At 46.0% G+C, this 18,379-nt stretch overlaps 2 protein-coding genes across 2 annotated transcripts; one reads left to right on the top strand and one right to left on the bottom strand.

Annotated features, from left to right (window-relative positions):
- Positions 1–101: 101 nt before the first annotated feature.
- Positions 102–4,199, top strand: PLPP5 (phospholipid phosphatase 5). The gene is made up of 6 exons (XM_085304169.1): positions 102–301; positions 1,223–1,313; positions 1,728–1,791; positions 2,385–2,509; positions 2,933–3,103; positions 3,425–4,199. The coding sequence occupies exons 1-6, from the start codon at positions 197–199 to the stop codon at positions 3,592–3,594; spliced, it is 726 nt and encodes a 241-aa protein (XP_085160295.1). The 5' UTR covers positions 102–196; the 3' UTR covers positions 3,595–4,199.
- A 616-nt stretch (positions 4,200–4,815) lies between these two features.
- DDHD2 (DDHD domain containing 2) lies at positions 4,816–18,126 on the bottom strand. The gene is made up of 18 exons (XM_085304168.1): positions 18,034–18,126; positions 17,648–17,856; positions 16,099–16,289; positions 15,168–15,257; positions 14,596–14,716; positions 13,352–13,441; positions 12,067–12,202; positions 11,174–11,382; positions 10,932–11,002; positions 10,572–10,691; positions 10,269–10,364; positions 9,695–9,826; positions 9,435–9,590; positions 8,826–8,928; positions 8,565–8,729; positions 7,811–7,973; positions 7,406–7,524; positions 4,816–6,851 (listed from the first exon to the last, which is right to left on the bottom strand). Exons 2-17 carry the CDS (start codon positions 17,847–17,849, stop codon positions 7,434–7,436), a joined length of 2,136 nt encoding a protein of 711 aa, XP_085160294.1. The 5' UTR covers positions 17,850–17,856; positions 18,034–18,126; the 3' UTR covers positions 4,816–6,851; positions 7,406–7,433.
- Positions 18,127–18,379: the final 253 nt, after the last annotated feature.

An 18,379-nucleotide genomic window follows, 5' to 3' on the forward strand; every position in this document is an offset into this window, starting at 1 on the left:
CACGTCCCGCGGGCTGCGCGGGGCCTCGGCGTGTCCCCCCCGTCCCAGCGGCTCGTCGCCCGCGGCTCCCTTGCGGGGCCGCAGCCTTGCGCGGCGGGGGAAGACAGAAGTTGCCCGTGCGCGCCGGTGGGTCGGAGCTGCGGTCCGCGCCTGCGCTTGCCCAAAATCTTTTCTCTTTTCCCCCCTCTCCAGGATCATGGAATTTTTGCCTCCGTTTCAGCGCGTTTTRCAGCCCGAGGAAATGTGGCTTTATAAAAACCCGTATGTAGAAGTGGATCGTGTGCCCACTGTACCCATGTTTGTAAGTTCTGTAGCTTCCTGCATCTGTTTGCTTCTCTAATTGCATATATCTGTTATTTTAAAGGAAAGCTATGGGATAAGGCATGCATTGCAAATAGGCAAATAGTTCTTAATTCAAGATACTGAAAGTACTTTGTGTTATTACCAGCAAAACATCTGCAGTCAAATTCTTTTGTCTTTTTAGACTTGACTGTGTCAGATTGTCTTTCGGACTTAGGCTAAATTATTAAAAACTAGTGAAATCATTTCACMGTTTCTTCGTAATCAGATTCAATTCCATAATACTGTAATTCCATAGTACTGCAGAACATGGTATTTCTCTCACTACTGGAGAATGTTTTGCTTAAAAGCAGACTTTTTCAGCAGAATTTTATTATAGTTTTTAATTGCAAAATGTTTTCCTTAGGTCTCTGGATTCTGTTAAAATAGCTTTATATGAAACTATAAATTTTGGCCTAACTTCTTGTAATCATGTGTGTGTTGGGCAATTTTGCAAGCTGGCATGTAAGAAAGGACTCTGACTCCCGAGAGAGAAAATGACTGATGGAGACAATTAAAGGGGAACAAAARCTGAACCGAAGGTCACATGAGTGGTGTCAGTAAGCTGCTGAACTAGCTGCTTATGTGCATTGTGAATGTAAAGACAAGGAAACACTTTAAAAAAATGGAAAACTTCAGTTAAGCTTTTATTCTTTTTAACTAAAACTAGATGCTGCTGATAAAAGACTAATCTCTGTGCTTACAAAGTGCCTATAAAATGAAAAGGGTTAAGGTACTGTCACTGATGRTGTGAGGGGGTGCCTGAAAGCAAAGTGGGAAGAGGGAGCTGCACRTGCTTAAGCAATTGCTGTTGTGTTTTGGTGAGAACGCTTGAATTTGCTGCACTAATAAGACACCTAACAGTCTTCTCATTTTGTGGCAGTTCATCTCCTTTATGTCTCCCTTACTGCTAATCGTTCTGGCAAGGTTGTTCATGAATGCTGACCAAGAGGACACACGGGAGGCCTGCCTAGGTGAGCTCCTCCTTAACCCAAATAGCTGCAGCCTCACAGAGATCTGCCCTCAGCTGTGGCTGTGAACCAGGGAATYCTTGGTCTGGCAGATGAGTCCTTTGCTGTTGTCAGGGCACAAGTGCTGTGCCAGGGCATTGCAGCAGAGCTCTCTGGCCCCAGCTGAAGTTGAAATACTGCCAGTACCTGAATGTGCCTCAAAGCTGCATGGGATGTGTGCGAAGAGCAGTGAGGCTTGGAGCATTGTTCTTCAGGATTCCGGCTAAACAGAGAAGCCTGGGCTGGAGGCTAAAYAGCAGATGCATGGTCAGCTCCGTCTGTAGTTTCTCTTTGCGCCGAGGGAGGCTGTGCCAGGGTAGAGGTTTGCGTGTGCTGTGATAAGAACAATGCTGATATTGGCTTTCTGTTCTCTTCCAGCTGCCAGCCTTGCTCTCGTCCTGAATGGGGTTTTCACGGACGCCCTGAAGCTGGTTGTGGGGAGGTAAGAGAGCTCGCTCGCTCTCTATAGCTGGGAGGAGCGCTTTGACATATGTGCAGAGAACAGGCAGAGATGGTTGCATCTCTCTGGGCCATGTGGTCTGGATGGCAAGATGTTATCCACGCAGAACAGCAGCCTCAGAAATTTTATTCTGTACTACAGGCTGTCTGAAGGCACCTCCACTGAGGCCACATGGAAATTCAGTTCATGTAACAAATTGGCTCCACTGCTGGCTGCAGGGAATAAGATAAGCATATTGTTAATCTGCTGGGTTTACCTAGTAAATTGGTCCCTGCCCTGAGCAGCAGTGGGGTGGTGATGGTTTTCTGCTGYAGTCTGGTTCTTGTATTTCTAAACCTGCCTGGATTGGAACTTGGTGATATGCTTGGTTTTGCATTTCTCAAGGCCTGAGTCATGTTATCTTTCCATTGCCACATGTGGAATGAACTGCGTTAGGTGTCTGGCGAGTGCATTTGGCTGGGTGTTGAGACGGCTCCTGAGCACCATGCTAGGAGCGCCACGCGTGGGCAGAGTCACTGTCCAGGGATGCCTGGCCAGTGCCAAAACGGGCTGTGTGTTGTACTTCTCCGCCCTAGGCCGCGTCCGGACTTCCTTTATCGTTGCTTCCCGGATGGACGAGTGAATGCTGAGCTGGTATGCACGGGGGACCCTGGCATAGTGGCCGAGGGACGCAAAAGCTTCCCCAGTGGACATGCTTCATGTAAGTGTTTCCACATCCCCTACCTGCTGCAGCCCCAGACAGAGCCAAGCACAGTGAGCAGAAGCCCAAGGCAGGGGCAGATTGGGTTTGTTTTCTCACACCTGTAACTTTGGCCAAATTCATCGGCCTCTTCGGGGGCTTCAGCTTTCCTTCTGCAAAGCAGTGGGATATAAAATGTAATCTGAAGCTGTCTGCACCTCCTGGGAGGAAGGATGTTTGCCAAGTACCAGCTGCTAGGGCTCTTCTACCACTCACTCCATGTCTGCCGTTCCTGTAACTTGCACAGGCAATGCAGACCTCCCGTCAGTCTGTCCACCATRACAAGGTGCATGGGTGAGGATGATGGCTGGCTGAAGGCCTGTATTTATCTCAGAGGTCCTGAGAACAGAGCTTCCTGTTTCTGAAGTGACGCTTCTCTTCCAGTTGCCTTTGCTGGTCTCGCCTTCTCTGCCTTCTACCTTGCGGGGAAGCTGCACTGCTTCCTTCCAGGCCAAAGAGGCCGGGCCCTGCGGCTCTGTGCCTTCCTGCTCCCGCTGTTCTCCGCCACACTCATTGCTCTGTCCCGCATCTGCGATTACAAGCACCACTGGCATGGTGAGTCAGGGTCCGCTTGCGGACTTGCACTGGGGAGTTGAAGGGGCTGGGCAGAACCGGCTGCCATGCACAGGGGCACTGTGATAACTCGGAGCAAGACAGGGTCTGCGTTGCCACGTGTAGAGACATTTGGAGCCCAAAATGATGAAATTGGGGTTTTTGATTACTTCTGTAGTGGTAATCTTTTTGTTGCCTGCAGGGTGTTAAGTTGCAGAGTTACCTGAAATGCTGTGAGCAGACTGAAAAGCAGCTTGCTGTAAAATTTACTTACGTAGTTGCAAGAGTAAAGTGAAGTTAACTCTATTCTGCTTTTGTCTGCAGATGTGTTAGTTGGCTCAGCTATCGGCTTTGTGCTCGCGTACCTCTGCTACAGGCAGTATTACCCTCCGCTGATGGACTCCATGTGCCACAAGCCATTCCTGTGCAAATCCAAGGAACTTCCAGTGCACCAAGAAAAGCCAGAGACTTCCAGATTTCACCTAGACGTATAATGATAGGGCAGGGGAAGGCTTTGGGGAAGTTGGTCGTGGTCCACAAGAAGTGACTCAAATGAGGATTAACTTGAAAAACAAACAAGAATTTTTGGTTCTGTAATGTCTTGCAGCGCCCTGCTCAGTGGGCCTATGTTTAGTTTCACAAAAGTCTATAGGTGTTCCTTCCTTTGGACCTGTTCTGAAGTGAGCTAGGTATTCAGCATCCAAGCCTGCAGGAGGAATGCCTGGTTACAATTTTCACATCCTGATGTGAAAATTGGAAAAATGTGACAATTTGTGTGCCATGTATGGATGGCTGTTCTTACATCTAGTTTACAGTGGAAAAAATGCAGAAACCGTGATCAGATATTCTCATTCAGTTCAACTGAACATCCCTTTTCATAGAAAGAATATGCTGAAGTGCAGGACTTGTCCCTTGTACTACATTTAAGCACATCTGTTAAATCTCAGTTGAATTAATCTGGAGTAGTAAGTGCAAGGCTGCTGTCTTTAACCATGTATTTAAAGTGGGGAGAGGGATGATGAAACTAGATTATTTGTATTACTGTACTAGCCTTGTTTTTATTCTTAATTTGCCAAATAAAGAGGTTGAATTTTTTAAATGACAGCTGTAATACCTGTGATACTAAAAACTTTACTTTGATATCTAGGTTTATTGCTATATAAACTAGTTTATTCAGTATATCTGCATGGGTTTCTAGGTGGTATTTATTTTGTATCTCTTTCTTTGCAGCTTTAATACAGCACACAGTTATAAAGAGAGGACAATCAGTGAAAATGAAGTGGTATCCTAAAGCATCCTTTAAGAGTTGCTTTTTTCTTCTTTTTTTTTTTTTTATTATTCACCATGGTTTGACAATGGAAGGGTAGAATGCTGCTGAGAAATTCAAGACGCAGCTGTATGGCAATATTATTGTAAGTAGTTATTTCTCACTAGTTTCCTGCATAGATGGGCATATTCTTTATTAGGTGTACATATGTGCAAACAGTAAGGTGAGACTGTGGCAGAGCTAGGCACGTCTACCTCCAGTGAGCTGAAGTCATATCAGTAATGAAAACACYGCCCCATCTTCAGCTTGGGCCACATAAGCCTGTCAGGACCCTGCATTTTACTTTAGTAGAAGTTAGAGAAATAACTTTACTTTCCCCTGAAATTGTGCAAATATAAGTTCTTAAACCACTCCCCTTTCTCACCCAAACATGCACACTCTACAGTCATCTATTTATTTATTTATTTTGGCTTTTACTGGAAAAGACATTAAATAACATTTAAAATGTATTTCTTTACAAAGTGCATAACTCAACAAGCTGATCATGACAGCATCCTCTGTTAAGACTGTTTCTTTTGCTACTCTTGTAGGAGACGCTTTAGCAACCAATCAGTAATTCAGGCTCCAACTGAGCAGCATGTCYGTTTCTGCAGTCAGGTAAAAGAACAGCTTCAGTTCTTTCTGGATGGGAGGAGGGTTGTGGATTGCAAACAATACCTTTTAAATAGTGCAAATAACGTACTACAATGGAGGACAAACAAACTGAAGCTGTGGAAAAAAAGGCTTGTTACCCCATGCAGGGCAAAAGTCAGTAGGAAGGAAAGTGGTTTGGCTRTTTCCAAACACTGTCAGAGCAATGACCTTATGTGCCATTGAAACATCTGCCTTCCCCTTGCTCAGAGGCTCAGGCTTCAGCCTAGCCAGCGAGTCAGCCTGGGTGTTTTTGATCACAAAGGACAGATCACCTTAGGCTCTCTGGCCCCAGTTACCCTTAGAGTAGAGCTAACACACATCAATGAGCTGCAGACCTAACTCTGTGCAAAAACTCTCTTAATTTCCTCAGTGGAGTCATTAGGACATAGCGTCCAAACCCTGTGACCTGGGCTCTGACTTCACAAGCTGCACTTTATCTATTTAACAACAAAAACAACAACTGGAGTAGTGCCAGAGCCTGGCTAGCACTAGGTCCCTGCAGCCACCTCGGAAGCCTCACAGCAGCAGAACAGTAGCTTTGCTCCATGCTCCCGCAAAGCACAGGAGGGCTGTCCTTCCAGGGCTCTGAATTGCTTGGACACTGCTGAGGAGCAGCTTCTTCCCCCTAATTTAGCTACACTTCTGATCTGGAGGTATATCTTTCCTAGCGTTAGGTTCCCAACTCCATGGGAATTGACATTTGTCATTCTGAGGTTCGAATGTAGTCATGAAGGAGGYGGCAGATGCACTCAATCCCTCCCTGAAGGGTTCCATGGGGCATAGAGCACCTGAGGGTCTAGAGCCCTAATCAATAAACCTCAACTAGACACCTCTCCAGCTAAATCCTGACTTCAGTGAAGCTCAAGGAATGGAGAATAGAAGACACGCTCCCAACTTATTTTTACAAAAGGTCCCTCATGCACCCTTGGCCATGGACCTGAGGACATATGGCTGCTTCATGCATGGGATATACGTAGGCAATAGCTGTGCTGCCATCCTRCGCTAGATGCATACAGTGCCTCGGGGAGGCCCTTCATTTATTGGCCATGGTAGGCTCAAAGAAGATGACGCTGAGAAGTCAATATTAATGTATTACAGCAGACAGTAAAACCTAGGTCAAGTATTCACAAACATGCCTCTCTCATGAGTTRTCTTTATCCAGCAGTCTTTCCTGGGACACCCTGTGGGTGTAGAAACCAAGCAGCAGCTTGGTTCAGCTGCTGCTACAGGGAGCTAAGAGTGGTTGGCAGACAAACTCTTGCTTGCTTAGCAGATGCCTGTGCTCCTTGTTCTTCACCTCCCAAAGACTGCAATGCTCTAGCCTCTCTAGTGCTCACTGTTATAGGAGGGAGAGAGATGATGCCTCGTCCTTCTCCTGAGAGAAATCAGCAGGCCACTTTACTCAGCAAGGCTGTTACAGCTTTCTCCACACCGCATGTTTAAGGCTTTTATTTCTYGAAGGTTGCAGGTTGACTTGTATGTATGTCAGTTCCTCACCTAGACATCTAGTCTGCATTTGTACTGGTGTGATAACTTACAAGGTGGTCACACAAGTTGTAGGGGGGAGGCTTAAGAGTACATGCTGCCACAGGGAGTCACAGTGCAAGTGCTGTGTGTATTTTTGAAGAAGTGTTTTTCTACGATTTTTCTACCAAAAATGGAAGAAAATCACCCATATCTCCAGGTAGCAGCAGGTACTTGGGAAGCAGCATGCAGGACACAGCAGCAGAGGAGAAAGGAAGGCAGAGAAGAAATCTGGAGTTTCCTGGTGAGTACTGAGTTGGTTTGGATCTAAGAAGGCAAAAGAAAAATGTAAGAATAGCTGTACTACAGCAGACCAAAAATCCCTCTGGCCCGATTTCCCACATCCAGCAATTTACCAGCATTAGACTTAAGAGTATAAGAAACAATAAGAATGAATCTTTCTCCTAGTCTACCCTCTCCCAACTATCTGCAGTGTAAGATGAAAACACTCTCTGTAATAATAGCAGGGTTCATGCTGTGGTTTCCTGTCTATAAGAGACGTTTAGCCTAGGAGGCTTAAAGTATAGGCTTCGTATCTAGTCATTTCCTTGGTGGATGCAAATGATCATAACCACAAGCAATTTCTCTTGCCCGTATCTTCAGCAGAAGTCTGTTAGCTATCCTTGTGCCTGATAATGCTTGTGTGCAAGATGAGAGGAAAGAAGCCAAACATGCTGACAGGCCAGGAAAAAACCCTGAACTAATTCCTGCCTTTGGCATGGCACCAAAAATATGAAATATTTTTCCCTGGTCAAGTGGACCAGATGCCTTCTAAGGCCTTTTAGGAAATTCAGAAGAAAGGTGTAGGCAAGGTGACTTACATCAAATTGCCAGGAGAGCACAGGCTGGTCACTGGCTTCCAGGCAAAGGCTGATCCAGTGTAATGCCTTGTGTCTGGTAGATCTCTTTAAGAACCAACAAAACGGTGTCTTCTGACTCCCTGGGGGAGGAGAACATTAGAATTAGAGCGGGACACTTGTCCCTRTTCCTTCAGGGCATCCATAGTGGTTATGGGATAGATGCAGCCCTCAGCAGATAGTACTGAGAAAGGAAAACTTCTCTGGTTTCCTTCCTCTGGCCCTGCCTACCCACTGTGGCTGTATTACAGGCAAGGAACATAGCTTGCTTACTCAGTTAAGGCTTTTTAATATATTAACTTTAAAGATGATGACATTATAGTTACATCAGACATAAACTTGAAGTTTAGTGGTTATGCAGAAGCTTACCAATAGCAGAGATGCCCTTGTAGTGCAAATAAATATTCATTAAAACTCTCTATTGGCTTCTCCTGCAATACATAGTCTATGCGATGCCCTCCATTCAGCATCCCCACATTAATGTGAGAGGCCTCTTCCTTCACCGGTTCGGGCGTCTCTTCTGGCTTTGTTTCTAAAGGAATAAAGCAGAGCAAWGTGGTTCAACCACAACTGCTTGTGCCCACTTTCACTATGAAAATGCAGCAGCATAGCAGTACACTCAGAGCTGCCCTCCCCTTTCGCCCGATGGACAAGAAATGTAGGCCAGCTCTCCCTTTGGACTCTTCTTGCAGTTGAGACAGTTTATGTGCTTGGTCACTTTCTCCCCGCCTTGGCTGACTCTCAGAGAAGAGTATTGCTAGAGACAGCCAGAGAGGGTGATAGGCTTGGCAGTCTTACAAAGTGGYGGTGCGTGCCACAGGTCCCAGGAGGCCTTTAATGACCAGAGGAGTTCCCTCTGAAGCAGGGAGTGCCAAGTGCTTAGGAATTCATCTTCCCCTTTGCCAGGCAATAACAAGGGAAGGCCACAGCATTTGGAAAGACAAATGCTTCAGCAACTAAAAGACARTCTATTTGCTGAGCACAGAAAACAGCAGCTCCACCTGGGTTTGGAGCTAGAATGGGTAAATAGCTAGTGCAGCTGCAGAGAGTCTGAGAACCTGTTGTTGGGCTGGTCATGATGCGATGTCCTTAGCTCCCCCACACTCCTGTGTTGATCACAAACCTGCCTGCTTCTCCACACTGGTCTCTGCTTCTGCTTCAGTGTCAGGAGCTGCAGCCTCCACAGCTGGCAGCGGGGCTCGAGTAAAGGACTGCCAGGCTACCCGCAGGGACCCCAGCAGATTGTTCTTGAGATCCACGCTCATGCGAGTCAGCCCTTCTTTCAGCTCTGAAATGCAGAAGCRCTCAATGTCAGCCAGCAGAGCAGCAGCAGCAGCTACTGAAGCCTGAGGGTGGCCTGGGGAAGGCCTGCTATTTACCTTACCTAGGTGCATTCGCTTCCTGCCCTTGTGGTGAGGAAGCAACATTGGCTCAAACTCCACATCTGGGACAATCATGGGCTCGATCCTGTATGCCACYGGGTCAAACTATATGGAGGAGGTGAACAGCAAGAAAAAGCTTACATTATGCAGAATCACAGAAGGATTGAGGCTGGAAGGGACCTCTGGATGATCATCAGGTCCAAATCCCCTGCCAGAGCAGGTTGCCTAGGACCATGTCCACTCAGGTTTTGAATATCTCCAAGGATGGAGACTCCACAACTTTTTGGGGAAACTTGTTCCAGCATTCAACCACCCTCACAGTAACAGTTTTTTTTCTTATACTCAGGCAGAATTTCATGGTTTTCAGTTTGTGCCTGTTGCCTCTCATCCTGTCACTGGGCACCATGAGAAAAGTCTGTCTTCATCTTCTTTACACCCTACCTTCAGATACGTAAATGCAAGGATAAGATCCCCCCCCCGAGCCTTCTCTTCTCCAGATTGAAGGGTCCGAGCTTGCTCAGACTCTCCKGCTATGAGAGATGATCCAGCCCCTTACTCATCTTTGCAACATTCCACATGTTTAATACAGGAAGGCAATGACTTATACATACAGGGTGGAAGATGTTGAAGAAGCCTTTGCAGGTGGGCAAGCTGTAGTTTGGGTTGATCCGCTTTACTCCTCGCACAGTGAGAAACATCCCGATAGGAGACCCAAAAGCAAAGAAGATGGTAGGCTTGTAGATTAGCTGAGGATAGTTTGCTGAGACCTGGAAGAGGAGGAGATTTGGATTTGTTTCATGAGACAGTCTCCATGCTGCTGTTATGAATGCCTCATTGTTCCAATCAAGAGTATCACAAGTCCAATAGTTACCTGTCCTAAGCCAACATCCCGGTACTGGCAATTCTTTCCATCACTTGTGTTGTCAAACTCAGTGGAGGATCCAGGCTGTACTCTGCTCTCCCGACTATGCCCAGCAGCTGTTGCTTTCTGGTCACTGACACCCTGCAACAACACAGGCAGCAGGGATTGCACACTACAGTCAGTCATTCCTACCCAAACTTGTGAGGAGAAAAATGATTTTGCAAGGCAGTGAGCTAACTGTAATCCCTTGTCCTCCAGAACCAAGCTAGAAGGCATTACCAGCTTTTTTAAAACATCTCTTCAAATCAAGCATGTAATTCTAAGCACTATTACTTTATTCAGTGTAACACATGAAAGCAGCTGCAGATGGAAACAKCAAGCAGCTCTGTTGCCACAACCAAAAAACACCCTTGTGAAGGCTGTATAAACAAGAATAGTCAGGAATAAGGAGTTCAGGATGCTCAGGAACTGCAGCCTCACATTTTGTTTGGTACCAGATTGACCATAAATGGTGAAAATGGCTTCTTGTTTGACAGTGAGGGAATGTGATCTAGAATGAAGGTAAGTTGTGCAGAAGACAAACCTGCATCTCCCTTTTGGAGCTGATGTAATGAAGGATCTTCATTCTTGGTCCCAAGGGAATTCCCATTTCTTTAAGATCTTTTTCCGTACACAAGAACTAGAGAATAAGCAACCCAGATATTACTACTAGAGCAGAGAGATGTGTGCAGTTAGGTAATTATGTTCTCTATAATTCTGTTCCTGCTGCACCCCTAAGAGACAATTCACGTGAAAGTGACTCAGTACCAGGGAGATGGGCACATAGTGGGAGGGAAGAAAAACAAAGAAGAAACGCAAGAGATGACAAAATAAGAGCGCTCCTTACCAGTGCTTGCCTGTCCATTTTCTCCTTCTCAAAAACATCACAGTATTCAGACAGCTCTAACATCTTCAGAATTTCTTTGACTTGCTCAACACCTCTGGTGCTTGAAGTTGTCCTGGACCCCTTTGAAYGCAACCATCAAGGATCAAGTTATTGGCTAATTTATTTTCTCCTATACATTTTGGAATTTCTCTTCTTTCCTCCTCCCCAAAGCAGTCACAGTGGTTCAACCTGAGAATTTACTGCTCTCCTCCTACAGACATGGGGGGTGGGGTCACTGCAGTTCAGCAATGCACACAGTGCAGTTACCCATGCAAATGCTGTGCTGCAGCTAGCCTCAACCTCAGCCTGGGGGGAGCATACCTCTTTGCTTTGCTCTTCATCCTCAGGAGCAGCCTTCTGGTTGGTCAGGAGATCAAACAAAATGAGGGACCCTAGAAACCAGGTGTGCATACACAAATACAATGTTGGCATCTCATAATGGAAAAAAAACAAGCCATCTTCCTTCTAAGCTGGAAACAGGGATACTACCCTCACTTCTCCCACATTGTGGGTGTTACTCTACAGCCCTGGGACCTGGGGGGACCCAAGGGTAAACTCCTTACCTAAGCTGTGACCTGCAATGGAAACTCCTCCTTTAAAGCCAGGGTTCCTCTGCAGGAAAAGCTGGTACAGCCGGTTCATTTCTGATGCTACCGTATCCACGATGGTCTGGCAATAGGTGGAGCTATTGTAAAAGAAAACATCCAGAATGGTGTCGTTTATGAAGTGGCGCAGACGATTGATGCTCGGCAAAGTTATTCGCTCCAGGTCACTGCATGGAAAAAAGAGGAGAGGAAATTGCAGTTASAGGTGCCAGTGAACTCTTACCACAATTCTACGGCACAACTTTGGCCTTAAGTTCTTGGARAGATTGCCACAGTATTCAAAGGATGTGATGTTCTAACCCAGATTCTCAGCTCATGCTAAGACACAAGCTAGAGCAAGGCCYTTCCTTTGAAAAGCAGCACATAGGAGCTCTCCCCAGCAGAAGGGTAAGGAGCCTACACATTCTTCTCCAGAGAATCTAACCTGCCTTCTCCTCGTGCCAGGGCACTGCAAATAGTGCCCAAGTGGAGAACTGGGGTATCCAGTTTCCAGAGAACTTTAATAAGATATGAATGTTCACAGTCCCACTTTGCAGGCTGACATTAGCTAGGACAGGCAGACCTCTTTCCTCTCCTGCTGCACACTGATCAGTGCAGACATTAGCTGTGCTGCCAAACAGCGCTGGGCAGTAGGGAGGAGGTTCCCACAGGGAGGTGTCTGAGGGGGACCCCATCTGTACTGTTCATCTGTTCACACTCTGTGTTATCAGAGCCCCAAAGAACACTTTTATTCTTCCTGCTAGGGAAAGCACAACATACCCAGGAGAAGGCTTTCTGCGTGCTTTGGCAGAGCAGGGCGTTCATTTCCACAGAGACTGATACTGCAGGAGACCGCTATCTAGGACACTTACACGTCCACCCCGGTGGAGTGGAGGGAGCTGTGCCAGTTCACAGGTAAGAACTCGACCCGGCCAATCTGCTGTTGCTCCTGGGCTTTCTTGAAATGGGCTTGCAGCATGTTTAGGGAAACGTTCCTGAAGTCATTCACTGAAAGASAGCGTGAACTTTTATAAAACATCAACGATGAACAGGGCTATAGGGCAAGCCTACTGCATCAACAACACTTAATAAGATAAAAGAAAAGATCATTACCAAGGGAAATCCCACCAGGGTCTTTAATCTGCTGCTGCTACCCTAAGACCTTCAATCTTTAACTAGAAGATCAGAGGAAGGCCCCATGTCCTTATYTGTGTGTTTACTGGATTTTGCTGTTCCATCTGTAACAAGCCTCCTTTCCAAGTRTGCAAGGTACTTTTAGGAGTTAAAAAAAAATGTGAGGATGTATATATTGGAAAGGGAATCCTAAGGGAGAATACAGACTTGAAATTACTTAATTCTTAAGTAACTTAAGGAAACAGAGAAGCTGATTTCAAGTAGTCATCAGCCTTGAAAACAGTGTCATCAGATGAACATATAGGATAACAGACTGTAATAAAATAGAGGTATATTTTAAAGGATCTAAAGACAGCTTGCTGTGAAAAATCTTGGGTCTTTTGATTTCTACAGAGTTAAATCATGCTGGGTTTATGGGCAATTTCAATAACTGTGTCTCCTACAGAACAGAATCATTCTGAGCAAATAATATACAGGGTGAGACTAGAGGTTTTAGCTTAGTATGTCTMCAATAGTGATCAAGAATGGGTGCTTAGAGAGATGTGTAAGAACAGCAATACCTCCTCACACACTCTCTGAACCTCCAACTATCAACTTCCTGAGCCAGAAGTTGTGTCCCTGCTTTGGTCCCAAAATCATTCTGAAGGTGTTATATGTTAGAATTCACCCAATGAGATTAATACATAGCAACAGACTAAGTTACTAATTAGTTTAGCAAGTTTAGACAGTTACTTGGAAAATCTGTATCAAATTTGGGAAACTCACTATTTTCAGCAGCAGCAGAACAGTGATCAAAAGTGGTTGTCCAAACCTTTCCAAATGGTAGTATTTCATGGGTTAGTGAAGTGCTGTATTTAAAATCCTCATTGCAGTCAGCAAATTCTACCATGCAACTTGCCAAGCTGAGTGTGAGGATGGACTGAAGGCACTCTGATAGCACATCAAACTGTGCATATCGGGGTTTACTTGCTCTGCTAAAAGCAGCACATGAAAAGAGTACCCCAGCGCTTGCTCCACACCTACCACACTGGACAATGCTCCGGAACCGAATATCACACGCTGGGCCGATCCCATGAACTACGAAAACCAGATGATCAATTTGCAGAGGTTCTCCTAAGAACAAAAGGATGGTTCAAAGCACAGGTCTTGCAGGAGACCATTACCTAAGTGGTAAACTGATCCACTGAAACCAAATACTCTGCAGGAGAACCGAACCTCCCATCATCATCTTGGGCTAGGTGAAAAAAACTTGAGTGAGTGCCTAGGTTTTGTGCTTTAAGAGTAGTGGGAATTCTCATGTTTCTGAACTGCTTCGCTCTGCTAAATTCTGTAAAAATGCCCCCCACACACACTTGACCCCACCCTCGGGGACAGATTCAAATCAATGGGACAGTTGAGGAAGGTGAGATGGCTCAAAGAGCCTCACCAATTCTGTTCCCATCATCAGTTCAGCAACCAGAGCAGAAGTGGATGTTCCCCACAGTTCAYACCTGACCTGCCTCAGGGTCACAGTCGCCTCTGCCACATAAAATGAGAGACCAGAGGGAGAACAACCAGGAGGACTTGTTCCAAGGGCTGTGTGCATAACCTTCTCTGGTGAGTCACCAAGCCTGTGCATAGTTAAAGGCTTAGCACTCAGGAGGCCTGCCAGAAGCTGCAGCTCTGAAGCAGACACCAGGTAGAGTTACATTTTGTTCCTTCCTCTCCCACACACTTTAATTTGCTCAAGTACTTTTCTGAAGGCATGCACTCACTGATAATGAAGGGGTTAGACGGGAGCAAACATGCCTGCCCTCATCACAGGGACAGGTCATGAGGTCTGACAACACAGCTCAGGCACTGGCGAGAAGGGACAGAGCTGACCCACAGAAAAAGGGAGAGCACGCATGTGCCAGCTGCCACATGTAGCTAAGTGATAAATCCTGTGTCTCTACCATGGAAAGAAACTCTTTAAGGAAGAGGCTAAGACTTCAGGGGTAATTTCAGGCACTGCAACACTCAAGAGCTCTGGTTTCAAAATGCAGGGGCTGGAAGCACACCACCTTCCTCCTCTGTGCCTTGCCTCCTCTGCATTCATTTACATTGTGAGCTCTCTGATGCTACAAAGGTTTCTGAAGGTCATTCAGTGCCTTACAGCTTGGAACTTTTAAACATGCCCTTCATTTAAAAGAATCATGAAAGTTTCTGTCAATCCTTCTGAAAAAAAACAGTGCAGAAAACAGACTGTAATTTTGCATAGGTGTAAGAGAAGGAGAATGCAGGCTTACCATTGGGGATCTCAGTAGCAATATTTTCTACTCCTCTCTTTACAGTTCGAGGTCGACCTTGTTCCATAGGAGTTGAACCCCAGTCATCAGAGGTAGCAACCGGATGGTAGTGCACCATGAGCTTGTAAACAAGAAGAGCCTGTCGTTAAGCCGCAGTGTGTAACATGGTTAAGCAGAAGAGAAATTTCTGGTAGTCCTCCTACCAAATACCTCAAGTGTCACTTCACTACAACAGCTGGTATGTGAGATACTGTGATGATACAGATCAGCACTATTGTAACTGCACTGGTACAAGCCCTTTACACAAAGGCAGTTAGTGAGAGGCGCTTAAAGAGAAACGTTATAGTGTGAAACAGGCTCACTCTCTCTAGTTACTATTATCTGCTCCTGAGTAGGTAGCAGAGGGAATGCCATTTTGACAAAACAGATTTCCTTTAACTGACAAAGTTAAAGGAAAGAATGTAAAATGAGAGTGAAGACAGTCCCCAGAGGGGGAGGCATGCAGTGGCTTTCCTTCCATCTCTGAGGGATGTCTTTGCCAGTCAACAGAGAGATCATCACGTTTGCCTCACCTTTGGGTTGTGCAAGATAATAATTTCCCTGCTAGGGGATTCCAGTTTCTTCTTCCACTCATCCAGGGTTACAGCAATCATATAAGCTTCCTAAGGAAAAAGGCATCCTTTTTAAGTAAGTCAGTTGAAGGCATTTCTGTGAATATTCAACTACTTAAGAGATTTCCCATCCATCTTAAGGCATCTCTTATCAACACACTTTGTGAAGGAGGAATAGATATCAGTCAGGTGAAGCTGGAGAAAGAACAGTCACCTAAGTAACACCTGCTAAAGAGTTTCCAAGAAGCAACAACTTTAATAGCAGCGATTCAGAACTGCATTTGTTTTGTAGGTCAGAATACAGATTATTGTAAATATTATATATATATAATCTTCCCTAAGAAAAGTCTCTAAACACCGACAGCAGAGACTACTAATGAACCTAAGTCAGTAGTGCTTAGCGAGTCCCCATCATGTTGGGTACCCTTTCTTGCACATAACAGTCCCATRGTTTTAGTCGAACTATCAGCATAATAAAGATGATTTCCAAAGGGACAGTTAGACTGTAGAAGTCACAACAGATAAGGTTGGGAAAAAAACATCAAAGATGCCAAAAAAAGACTGCAAGCAAGGCCAGAGTTGCATGGCCTACTGAAAACAACTGGACAGTTAAACACAGAGCAGAAAGATCCAGGAAAGTGTTAGAGCAAGGGTAGGAGAAAAGGGAGGCTGCTTAGCTACAGCGTGCTGGGAGGGAGACAGCAGCAGTGTTTACAGTTATGCTAATCAGATGTGAAAATGTCATGCTAAAGCCTCTTTTGAGTTCGTGTCCTCAGGCATGACTAGTGCCAGTAGCTCCATATGGAGTTTGGGACATCACAGCTAGTATTTGACAGTTAGAAGCCAAAATGCTTCTTGGCAAGATGGAAGCTACCAGGAAAGGTGTGTTTACCTCCAATTCTTCACTGAAGGTCTCTGAGTAGGGAATATACTTATTGTCCTTGTCTCCCTTGTAAAACCAGGTGCAACGGCGCACTTCGGATACCTCCTCCTCCCAGTACACTGCAACACGCTGCCTCTTCTTCAAATGCACGTCGTACCTACCCCCTGACGTTGGGACAATCACATCTTCCTTGTTTCTCCCTACAGGAACCAAAGGCTGAAATTAATCATGAGAGGACCAGAAAGGCATGCTACAAGAGAGCCTTTTACTATGCCAGATCAGAGGGATAAGAGTTGAGTGCCTTCTGCAAAGAGCATACCAGGAAAGCACATCAGCAACAGCAGCGAACACCAACGTTCTCCATATACGAGCACACAGGACAGCATTGAGAGCACCTGGTAGAGATGTGCCAGGTGTCAAACTTCTTCCAGAGGCAGAAGGTAAGAMCAAAGCATTAAGCAACAAACAGCTGACTTCCCCTCTAGCTCCAGGCACAGGCTAACATGGTCTCTTCCTGCCTATGCTTAGATGGTAAAACACGAGTTTGTGGCCTTGGGAAACGCATTGCTTAACACTGGAGATTGAGGTCTCTAGATTTCTAAGCCATTCCCTCTAAATCAAACAGAGAACTCCACGTATTTAGTTCTGCTGTCTCTTGGGTCCGACCCATTAACGGGACTGCAGCTACAGTGCCCTGTGTCAGGCTCTGCTCTGTGCTGCGGCACGTGAGCCACTAGCACAGCTTTTAATGCAAAGTTTTCTCAGAGAGGGAGGAAGAGCAGAAATTGTGTTCTGTAATGTCTGTTAGCAGAACYACTGCTTTAAACACATTCCTTGGTAACACGTCATACACAGTGGCTGTGCACAGACTGTATTTAGCAACACGAGCTCTGTCCTGAAGTGGTACTGCTCAGACTAGACCCAGCTGCTGTCTGGACAGCACCTTCACACAAAGGTAGTCACAGAACACCACTAAATCTGCAGAACAGCCCTCCCCTTGGGAGAAATTCCCCCATGCTGTTTTTCTCCTGTTTACATACTCCCATCTACATGAGAAGAGTGCTTTGCAAATAAGTAGATTTATATATAATTTAAAGGATGTGTCAAATGAATGAGGACYGAGCATATAATGCATCTAAAGAACTCGGTTATTCGTTTGTTTAAGGATCTAAGAGTAGGCACATTGCCAAAAAAGTCCAAGTTTAAAATTCCAGAGGCAAAATTTTCCATCCCAGGCAGAAGCCACAGATGTATTCTGAGAATTCCCCTCTGATACTAGGATAGAGCATCACAGCCTGACTTCTTCTGCCAACACACYTGATGCTTTCTTACCAGTCTCTTAGGACCTCACCTGGCCAGAACCTGATTGTGTTTTTAAGATCAGAGAGTAGGTATCTAAAATTAAGGGCTATTTAAAATCATAAGTTATAGGAGCTGAAGCCAAGCAGTGCTGTGAAATCCTCCAGTCCAACCTGTGGGGATTCAAAACGAGAACTCATGGAGTTTTATCTGTGCTTTTTGATGGGGCAACACCTGACAAAGAGCATTTCCATCCTACCTGAGATGTGAGCCTCTTCCAGCCTCTCYGAATCCTGTGTGCTGAAAGGCATCCATCGCTCTCTGGAGTCGATGACCTTGCAGTAGAACCAGTGGGGAACAACAGTCTCGTACTTATTTGCAGCATCTGACTCTGGAGCCTCAGAGGAAGTGGCTGAACTGGGCAGAGAGGACTGTGCCTGTTGCTGCTCTTGAGCTGACATGATGCTCCTGAACAAAGGAAACAGGAGACACAAGGATCTGAATTTTAAAAGACCCTCTAAAGCATTTACTCTGCATAAAATAGAACATGCCTYCCTGCAAATCTGTAACATTTATTGTGAAAGTAAGCCAGACTGAACGGTTCAGTGCTGCAAATGGGGAAAAGCCGGTTCTGCAGAAACTTACTCGTGGGAGAGGAGGGAGGCTGCGGATGCGAGCCGGTGCCGGTGCCTCCGCGCGGAGGGAGGCTCCCAGGCGGCCGCAGCCAAGTCCCCGGGGAAGCGCTGCGGAGAAGCGGGGGGAAACGGCAGTGAGCGGACGCGCCGCCACTTCGGGCCGGGCCGGGCCAGGCCGAGCCGAGCCGAGCCGGGCCAGGCCGTGCCGTGCCGGGGCCGCCCTGCACGTCCGGGCCCCGCCGCCTCGGCCTCATGCACCACGGCGACGGAGGGCGCAGGACGGCGTAAATAAATTAACAAAAATATTCATATATATATACACCCATACACATATATATTATACACTGTGTGTGTGT

This window comes from Rhea americana, unplaced genomic scaffold, assembly GCF_003343005.1.
Source record: "Rhea americana isolate MKP2758 unplaced genomic scaffold, rheAme1 scaffold_204, whole genome shotgun sequence".
Classification (NCBI taxonomy): Eukaryota; Metazoa; Chordata; class Aves; order Rheiformes; family Rheidae; genus Rhea; species Rhea americana.